Here is a 10758-nt window from a genome sequence, read left to right as displayed (position 1 = left end):
AAGCCATGTGTTTAAGTTATAAACTGTGGGACCCATGACTTATGCATACCACAAATCTGATAATACGTCCCAAAAGACGTTCCTACCGTGAGGTTTGTTTTATCGTAGCTGGTTAAGTAAGATTCATCCTCCTGTTGCCGCACGGCGGGCGGGATAATGTCTCCTACTGACTGGACCACAGCCAATGTGATCTATCATTTACGTTTGCCTGTGGCTGTGGTAAAAACTGTATGGTTATTCAGATTTCAGCGGTGTGGTCTGAACAATACATCCAAAAATAAACCATAGAAATGTATACAAGTGGTTGTTAGTGCAAAGTGAAACAAAGTAGGGAATAAAGAATTTGTCAAAACCATATAATGGTTTTCCTGTCAAAGTCTCCATACCTAGTATTGTCTACTTGAGTCAACTCTTTCATCTTAAGAGCCAACAAAGGACAATTGAAGATTGAAATTACAACTAAACCATAAGATGTTAACTCAAGAGGAGCCTTTTCGGTTGTTCACCGTCTGGCGCTTCGAATTCATAAGGGTTTATCCATGAAACATATTATGCAGTGAAATGGACTATATATGCCTTAATCCTTAGACCCACTTAACAGTTATTTGACGGCTGCGTAAAGTAGCGGCGCCGCTTTAGAGTCTGGCTCCACACGCTTGAGGAAAAGCTTAGGTAACACGGCTGTCTACTTACATTAGAAGCTATCTATGTGGAGAGGCTTTCGCGACCGTCTTCATGACAGTTTCTAAATAAAGATGAACGTCACTAGCGCCAGACAAGTAGATAGCATTTGCTGCTTGTTTCATCTGGGCACTTCAGCTATCATGCTCAGCAATACGTACAGCCTCTCAATGCAACTCTCAAGGGCTTTACGTAACATTTTTAGATGACCCGTCATTTTCCAGAGGTTTTCTGAGAAGAGATAAAACATACCTTTTTATGTATCCTGGCGGGTGAAATCTACAGAAAGAACGCTCTCATATATCACAAAGCTTGTCATAATTTGTCAGAGACTTTTAAGCCACTAGCTATATAAAAGGTTAAAACCTACTACGTCAAATCCTATGGTATATGTTAGCCTAGGGCTCAAGGTAAAGCTTCTTCCTTCCGCTCTGTAGATGGCATTTTCCTCAAACCAAAACTGGCATTACGTTTTGATTTGCTGTTTACTTACGGCTTGACCCTCCATCTTCTGCATACGATGCGCGCTCTTACAGTTACTCCCTCCGGAAATGGTAGTAAAAGTTTGACATTTCGAATTCCAGGAAGTCCTCCCTCTGATACTGCCGTATAAGTAATGCCTCACCATAAGGACATGTATCATTTGTAAAGACCTTTGATCACCGGAGGATGTTGTAACATCTGTAAAACACTAACATGCTCGGCGGGTATGCCAGGAGGACTTGCAGCAGAACTTGGGTGATGAAAAGGCGAACTTAACGGATGTAAGGATTTGAATTACGCGTCCTTATGGAAAGGAATGCAATGAAAAGATAAAATATATACATGAACGTGCACATTTATGCTTATCATTATTTGTATTGAAATCTAACAAAACATAACATTCACTGTGATGTCATCACAAGAAAACAAGAAAGAAGCAAAGCCAGTATCATCCAACGTAACTAGCCCCACCCCTTCTAGAAGCAAAATCAAAAGAACCGAGTTATCATGAATTGCATTCAACATTAAGTATTTCGGTAACGTCAGACTGAAGTAGATAGCATACGGGTAACAGATAATTATAACGCTGTGACTGTAAGTATACATGTTCATGGCTCTTAGTCTATCCCCCTGCTCCACAAACTTCGGCTGTTCCCAGAAGACCTAGTCTCAGGCAGACGTGTCAGCTGGATGAAAAAGAGAAGACTTTGGCCAAATAGGGAAAAATAAGTTGCCATGGGATTTCAGTCTTTTGCAGATAATCCACCGGCCGGTCTATTCACTCCTAGGCCAATTAACTCCTACTAGAATGTTATTCCTAACTTGACCAAAGTTCCCTATTACTTTTCGGCCAGGCCGGAGTCTGGTAGAGACTAGGAAGACCAAGTATAGTGCTGTTAGCGAAGTGTCACGGGCGAACACCGTGTCAACGCGGTCGCCCGCTGCAACATGGCGGTGATGCGAATTGGCACTTTAATGCTTGGCCTGCTGAACTCTACAGGCCGTATTTGTCACACTGTTCTGCTGTGGCCGTGACTCTCCGCGATAGTCACTGGTTTTCTCCGAGAGCAATATTGTAGACGTGCAGCCATGCACTTTATTCGCATGGGCCATCGAGCACGTAGAAGTGTCGTCGGCATGGAAAACTCCATCCTATATAAATGTATGCTCATGCACCAATGTCAATCATAGGAGTACCATCTACGTGATGGTCATGACGCTATGAACATCCTTCGTGCCGTTGTCATTTTGCCAAAGTGGTGCCAGAGGTTGAGAATCTGCATTGAGAAGACATTGAATTTTATGTCTCTCTTGGTACGATGTGTCCATCTTATTTTCTAAAGCTACTATATCTATTGATCATAGAAAGAACTTATATCCTTTACCGTAATAACTTGTCATTTTTTTTCCTTTGTTTCACAGAGACATTTTCTATCATTGATAGACGGACAGTTCTTAGTTTTCAACTACTTGGGTTGAGTGTAAAACTTGGAAACATCATTTGACGTTTATCTTAGAATCTGGTACAGTTTCTGTGAGTGGGATAAAAAGTACCGAATGGGTTTCAAACCACTCTACTCTGTCCCACTAGGCTGCAGGTAAAATGCCACCAATATTTCACGGATAACAGCATGTACCAAGGAAAATTAACTGCTTGCCTGTGTTTGATAATGTAGCTACCATTCATGTTGTCATAAATGGGCGGAAGTGACTTTACATTCGTGAAATCCAACTAAGAACTCACCTGAAGGAGTACAAGTGATACATCGATAAAAGCCCTCATGGGCAAAACCGAACTTCAGACGTCATCTTTGGGATCACATCAACAGACGACACATGATGAAAATCTAAGGGTTTTTGTCCCGAAGGCTGTTTAAAGTAAGATCCATGCGGCCTTTCTTTGAAGGATAATAGCGGAATCCATCAAGTACAGCTATCTCCGAGTAGAGTCTTACAAATGACGTCGTTTGGGGCACATAACACTCTCTCTTTTGTTGGGGCTTAAGGATGTTGTCAAGTCGCCTATGCGTGACGCAAAGAAAAGATGTTGATAGATAGGTGTGTCTTAGATCAGGAACATATACAGTACATCAACAGGTTTGCTGGAAGCATTCTTCACATGAGATGCACTTAGTGATGCGATTTCTCAAAACAGGAGTGGTTTCATTTTAAAGAATCTTGTGTAGAGTTAAATGATGTATGTCATCTCGGTTACGACAGGAAATCATGGTATGGTTCAAGCTAGCAGTCATCTAACAGAAAGTCAAAGAAAAATCAGAACTCAATACCAATCTGGCGGACCGTATGATGGATCCTTGTACTTCCTATATGTAAAGACGTTGCGGAAACAAGTGAAAGTTGAATGCAAACTGTCAAAAACTCTTTAAAAATCACCCAAAAGAGTAGAGGACCAGCACAAAAATTAAGATTAACAAGGAACCACTTTTACAAAATCAAAGATATGCTGTTCAAAGTCTTGTTTGGCCCAAATTCACGGTCCTAATCCCTCTCTGAAACCCGATAACATTGGGTCACAAAATATGTCTTAATCTGCGTCATCATCTATGAATCTTAATGGTATATATCTCTCTGTAAGAGGAGACATGGGAGCAAGGAAATAACATCCCATGCTCCGTCTTTGAGTAATAGTTTCAAGAAGAAAAAGGAAATAATTTTTTTTTATTCTGTCATTAAAAGACTAGGACTGGAACTTTCGCTATGATCGCTTCTTGGTTGATTTGCATTCCACACTTCCGTAACATCCATCCAACTCTACAGTTGCAAATTTACCATTCATTTCAATCATGAATAACTGTACATACGTTTCAGATGAAATCTGTCTCTCTGTCGGGACATTTGTCACTATACCGACGGTGGCAGTCATTACGTCTACGGTCTCTAATACAGAAACATGTCGCAGACACAGATGATTGACAGGAACAACTAACGATATTCCTACATTACGAAAAATTGATTAACGTGCCGTAATGCCTCTCCGACGGTGAACTGATCAAGTTGAAAATTCCTCCTTGCCGGAAATTCTTGCGTGGGCGACTGTAAAATTGTTTTAGACACATCAGAATCCATAATAGGGAGATAGAATTGCTTCAGAAATTGGAGTACAAGAAAGCAACATGATAAATCATAGCGGGATGGTTGAGCGGTAATGTGGTACTTATGTGAAGAAAAAATTGAACTAGAAAACGGAAACTTCTATTTCAAACGGAAACGACTTGCAAATCAATAGTTAAGTGTTGGAGACGTTAGACCTCAGATCCACAATCTGCGACATGTTTCCTGTATCAAAGTACAATCCACTATGATTTGTCCTCCTTAGAGTATTCATGGCACAGACACTTCTTTTGTATACATAATTCAAGCCATCTGGAAGAGTTTTGGATCTGGAGGTGATGCATTCGTGCCTCGTATGCAAAATCCGTTCTCTCCAAATGGATTGGTGTGAAACTCGATTTCTGTGCAAATTTGAGAGAGCAAAATCCATTTGCAGCAACTGAATGTTGTTAGACATTCACTTTCTTGACAACCTTTTCAATGCTATCAAAATGGTCGTCTGGAACTCATGATGAGACAGCCAAAATTCTTAAGCTTGTAGCACTGGCCTCTTACCTGACCTCTATATCATCCAAGGCTACTCTTGCAGGAGGAATGCAGCTATAATAAATCACTGTAACTGGCAAAAGACAGTGGATGCATGCTATCATTAACGTTAACGTTTGACAAAACTTAGTCCGATTGCTTGAGCAACTTTTACATTGTGTATAAGTCACAGTTTAGATTGGAATCCAGGAGAATGCCGTATTCTCCTATCAGAAATTGAACTTCCAATCCGTCCTAGAACAACCCGAGATTTTCCTAGGACAGGTTGGAATTCCAAACTCTTCTATGAGAGCTTGGACTTCCAACATCTCCAGGGAGAATCCAGAATTATCCTGAATTCCGATCTCTATTGTGACATATGTCATATATTTCTACCTGTAAGTCCAACCTTTATCGACGCCTCTCATCAATATTAACGTTGCGCCTCCTGCCAGCAGGAAGTGCTGTGGAGCTGGTGGGGAGCCAGGTCCAGCCCTTCAGCAGGCGGCGCCCCTCCATGTCCGCACGGCTGGAGAACTCCAGCTTCGACCCAAACTCAGAGATGTACAAACGGCTGGAGATGGTGAGTCTTCTGATTGGTCAATCAAACATGGGTCATGTGACCACCTAAGCACATCATGTTACAATCACGTGACACATCATGTGACAAGCGTGCACAGTCTAGTTGCGAGTGAGTGCGTGCGTGAGTGAGTGAGTGTGAGTGTGAGTGAGTGAGTGAGTGAGTGAGTGAGTGTGAGTGAGTGAGTGAGTGAGTGAGTGAGTGAGTGAGTGAGTGAGTGAGTGAGTGAGTGAGTGAGTGAGTGAGTGAGTTAATAATGTCACTCAATACTACGGAAACATGTCATACCATATGTCCAAAGGTCCTACAATATTTTTTTGTTAATCTCGTATCTAGATGAAGACCAAAGAGCCTACCATAGAGTACGCAGGAGAGCTTCACTTCGCACTGCACTACAACAAAGACATGGGCATCCTCACCATTCGTCTGATTCAAGCACGTGACCTCCAGCCGCGAGAGTTCAGTGGCACGGCCGACCCCTACTTCAAAATCTCGGTCCTGCCAGACGAGCCCAGAACCTTGCAGTCCAAAATACACAGGAAGACTTTAGACCCGGAATTTGAGGAGAAATTCGCTTTTGAAATTCCGCCTACAGACCTGCCTAATAGAACGATACGATTTCTGCTGTTTGACTATGACCAGTTCTCGCGAGACGAGTGCGTGGGCCAGGTGCTGCTACCGCTGGAAAACGTGGACTTGAGCGAACGCGTGGAGCTGTGGAAAATGATCGAGTCTTACAAGATCAGGACGCCAGAGGTATTTATGGAAAACTTACACGGGCGACATGTTTGGCACATACCAACCTCCCCTGTAGTCTTACCTATCTCGCAGCAGTTTACCTAAGAAGTTTCCAACCCCAATCTACCTTAGAACCTACCTGCATGCATTGACAATACATAAACAATTCAGTTGCTCTCTATTTTCTTTGAGGAATTAGTTTGCCTTGTATAGCATTTTGTATTTCGTTGCTGGTATGGCGCAATCGACCGTGCAGATGATCTCACTTCAAAAGAGCCCCCTACTTTAACCCCATGCAATGTAAGGGCAAGCCAAAATTACATATTAAGGGTCGAAAACATTCCAAATTTTCCACCTAACATGAGATCAATGTCAATGGACAGGGCGTCAAGAGGTCAACTATTGGGTCAGCAAGCTTAAAAGTAACCATCGTCCAACATGTAATGTCTCTTCGATTTACTACTTTGACGTCAACTAGGGAATTTTGCAATGCTGGGTTATTTGTAAAACTTAGCTGTGTTGTCGGTAGTTATGCTACTGTGTAGGCGGAAGATGGAAAGGGTTGCTCTGGTGCACTTAGGATATCGACCCAGAGATTATATAATACACGAGTCTGGAACAACATACTCGTAGTTGCATGCCTCGGTAGATTCAACAAAAAGAGCTTTCAAAACGTAGCTGCCTTTCGTTGAATGGATTCATTAGTCACGTGTGTACACAGTTGATAGAATTTTGATTAAACAGTGGCTGCTTTTTAAAGGTAAACACACGTACCTACAAATTTTCGATGGATAATTATCTTAACTGTAGCTGCCTTTGTATCGAATTAAGCACTCAAGAACAATGCTAAGCACTACTTCACAATGTTAACGTTTTTAGGAGCGGTCTTCTTTTGTTTGAAGGAAGGAAATTGTTTTTGAATAGAGAAACTCTTTTCACGTAACCATTGCTTTATTCTCGCAAACGTATTGGTGACCGTCTGTCATCTTCAGGGCAATTCTGACAGGTGCATATTGTACTGCAGGACAGGTGTCGCTGCTCATAGTTCAGATGCAGTGACGTACCAACCTGATGAAACTATTGAAGGAAATTGTTTTGTTTGAATGTTTAGAAGAAGCCTGACCTCGGTGACCTCCTGATGACGGCGTCCTACCTCCCCACGGCGGAGAGACTCACCATCGTCATCCTGAAGGCACGGGGGCTCGAGAACACGCCGCACAACAAGAGACCAGGTCAGACATATACACAGCCGTTTTAAATAGTTGCAGTACCATAGAAACCCGCTAAGGGAATGTGCGTGCGAATGAAAAAAAAAGGTTCTAAAAAAAGTTGCCTTCATTATGAAATCTAAGTGGTCAGGAAGGTCAAAAAATGACGAATCCATGAAGAAAGCTACCAGTCCATGCCAAGCCATTGAAAAGGTACTTTACTACAAAAATATCCACTCGTCTCGAGCGTGTACGTCAGGGTTAGGTTGATGGTTCTTTCCTGATGGTTCTGATGGATTTTTGCTGTCTGTGTGATGAAACCGTTTCCAGTTCAACGTACGAGAGCCAAAAATGAACCACTCTTAAAGGCTGAAATGACCTCTGGCGTGTGTTCTGACGCAAAAAGCCTCCGTTCGTGCTTCTTCTTACGCAGTCTGCTGACGCAGTTTGTAACAGCCTCTGGAAAAAGGAACCTTTGCAAATTGCACAAGTGCATGCCCGCCTTGATACCCAGCTCCGTTGTTATAGATACACATGTATATAATTTGATGAGTTTCCACTTACAGATTAACAAGGATCGAATGGCTAAATCGTTAATCTCTTACGCTTTCGGTGAATGATGCGATTCGTGGATATACACATTTGCTCTTGCCGGCTTTCGTGTTATCGCCCTAACGTGGGGTCATGATTTTTATTGCAAGGGCAACATATGATGTTCACGATACGCAGAAACGCCGGAAGGTTTGAAACGGCCTTCACAGTTAACGTGCCCTTAAAGAACAATATAAAAGAACGATGCGAAAATAAAGTTCCACCCTACGGAGCAAACAGTAAGGTGCAAATCTCTGAGTTAACAATATTGCAGAAACCATTAGCCTGGTATCCAGCTGTATTATAGCTCCCGGGTCTCTTCTGTCCTCATCTCCTCTCCTAAAAAGTATGTGCGGAGAGGACAGAAGAGACTCAGGAGCTATAATACGGCTGGATACCAGACTAAGAACCCATTTCCTGACCTGTCTCTCTGACATTCATCAAAGCACAAACAATATACTACCAGTCCACTTATCATGATAGGAATCAGCGTTCAAACTAACAGCCGTTTTGAAGCTACAAATCTCTGAACGTCCTCGTAAAATCAAAGTTGATCCTTCTATGATATATAGAGCACAGGCTCTAACTTTATCGGTCATCCAGGCAACGTTATCAATTTTATGCCCTTGCCTTCTGTTTTGTGAGTTTCTTGTTGACCCTTATGTGATTTGTGTTAACACCGTACATTCACAAGCCGTAAATGTTAAAATGAACGCCCACGTCAACCCGTTGGAGAAAGAACGGCTATAGGCACCGTTATCTAAACTTCAAAAACCCTCGGCGTCGTGTCTAGCGATAGGCCCATTTTCCTTTTGTGACAGTATCCTCCTATATATCAATACAGTGTCCTTTTCTTGTTTCTTAAATCAATAACATTAGTTGGAACGATGTTGTGACATCTTGACTGTATCTTATCAACCTTACGTCTTTGAGTAAGACTTACTTGAGTGCAAGACGGGGCATTTCTTAAATCCTCCCGATAGTGAGCCCGTAAATTGGCAATATTTCACAGACATTATTAGCTTTGTGCAAAGTTCCCTGAATGGGGGAGAAATGGGTAGATAGGTTTGAGATATATACACAGCTATTACCAAAACACAAATACGTTTGCCTTCTTTCTATTTCACATTGAAGAAGAGGCGTCAGTGGCGACAACTACATTTCATTTTGCGCCCTTCAGAAGTTTGTTAGGTCAGTTTGAACGGATCGCCATAGCAATAGCTGCATTCTGAGATGTGTTAGAAATATATAGACACACGGAGATAGGCGTCAGGGATGTAATACTAACTCGGTGATGTACTGTTCATTTTTGCTCTGCATTACTCTGGCGTTTTTTTTCCGCGCGCAGCCATTATAACCACTTTCAGGCCACATTCAGCTTTATACACCCACTTCATATCGTGCTATAGAACGGACAATGTTAACGTTAACAGTAAAAAATTGTTATTTCATAGATTTTAAACGACGCCTAAAACATATGCACTCATCTGAAGCAATTTTGACTTCATTTATACACTTACATCAAGTCGTATGCATATGGCTGGCACTTTTATCAGCTATAATCAGCACAATACTCAGTTGTAAAATATGTATTTAGGGTGCAATTCTGAAGGCTATTATCAATTTTTACACACATTTAGCTTTATCTACCCCATTACACTATTCCATAAAGTAAACAATTTCAATTCCCAGATAGACAGAATCAAGATCGTAAAGATAGATTTTGAGGAAATCTAAAACTATTTTCCTATTCAGTGAACGCTTTGCTTCAATTCATCTGCTTCTGACATTCATTCTCGGTTGCAGAATATTTCAACGATCAGACGACTATTACACAGAATCCAGCACGTCGTAAATATATATTTTGAAAGGAAATCTAAAAACTATTTTCCCATTCAGTGAACACTTTGCTTCAATTCATCTGCTTCTAACGTTTATTCTCGGTTGCAAAGTATGAGATGGCCATTAGCATTACACAGAATCCAACGCGTCGTAAATATATATTTTGAAAGGAAATCTAAAACTATTTCGCCATACAGTGAACTTGGCTTCAATTCATCTGCTTCCAACACATTCTTCTAAGTATTTCAGCGATCAGACGGCCATTACACACCATCCAACACGTCGTAAATATACATTTTGAAAGGAATTCTAAAGCTGCCATCGTTCACAATGTCAATTTTGCTTCATCAGCCCACTTGTATATGACGGGGGCTTTTACACCAGCTAGACAGTCACTTCGCAGAGGTCGACATCGTAAAGATACATTAAGGCAGCAGTTCTAAAAGCTGTTACCCCTTTAAAGGCATATTTTGCTTTATCTGCACACTTGCACACACTCTTTCACAAAACTTTTAAGAGGTTGACAGTCACTTTGCGGAATATAGAGTCGTAAATACATATATAGAGAAAGAATTTCTGAAAGCATGAAGTCAATTCGCATAATTCCAAGTCATAAATATATATTTAGAAAGGCGATCTAAAAGCAAACACATTTTCATCTCCCTGTCTAACGCTTCTCCTTTTTCCGCGGGGGAACCTATATCCGTTCTTTTTAAAACCAGGGATTCCATGTCGAAATACTGCCGTTTGAAAACAATGGCTTTCTGCTTGGTATCCTGAATACCCTGCTTTGAAAACATTGAATATAGGTTACTCAACGGATAAAGGTGAACTAGCATGACCTATACAACATGAATATTCTGACAAAAACACATCCTACATGTCTACTCGCTAATAATAAAGGACAGTCTTTAGATAAATCTTCACTGTGCAAATGCAACGTTGTCTGTCTACTTTACATACACTTATCTCACCATATGGTAAAGATTTCCACACTAAGTATAGCAAGACGTGTCAGTGTTTCACTTTTTGTGGCGG

General features: G+C 41.3%; 1 protein-coding gene across 4 annotated transcripts in view; it reads left to right on the top strand.

Moving 5' to 3' along the window:
* Positions 1 to 10758, top strand: part of LOC118420805 (synaptotagmin-5-like) — a 35267-nt gene that overhangs the window by 21198 nt on the left and 3311 nt on the right. For 3 of the 4 annotated variants that reach the window (XM_035827811.1, XM_035827810.1, XM_035827808.1), the window contains exons 4-6: positions 5217 to 5344; positions 5678 to 6097; positions 7191 to 7311. In XM_035827811.1, coding sequence (XP_035683704.1) covers positions 5217 to 5344; positions 5678 to 6097; positions 7191 to 7311 — 669 coding nt within the window. The remainder of the gene's footprint in view (positions 1 to 5216; positions 5345 to 5677; positions 6098 to 7190; positions 7312 to 10758) is intronic. The other variant, XM_035827809.1, reaches the window with a different exon arrangement.

Source organism: Branchiostoma floridae, chromosome 8, assembly GCF_000003815.2.
Source record: "Branchiostoma floridae strain S238N-H82 chromosome 8, Bfl_VNyyK, whole genome shotgun sequence".
Classification (NCBI taxonomy): domain Eukaryota; kingdom Metazoa; phylum Chordata; class Leptocardii; order Amphioxiformes; family Branchiostomatidae; genus Branchiostoma; species Branchiostoma floridae.
Note: the sequence above shows the minus strand (reverse complement) of the source record. Positions and strands in the feature narration are given on the sequence as shown.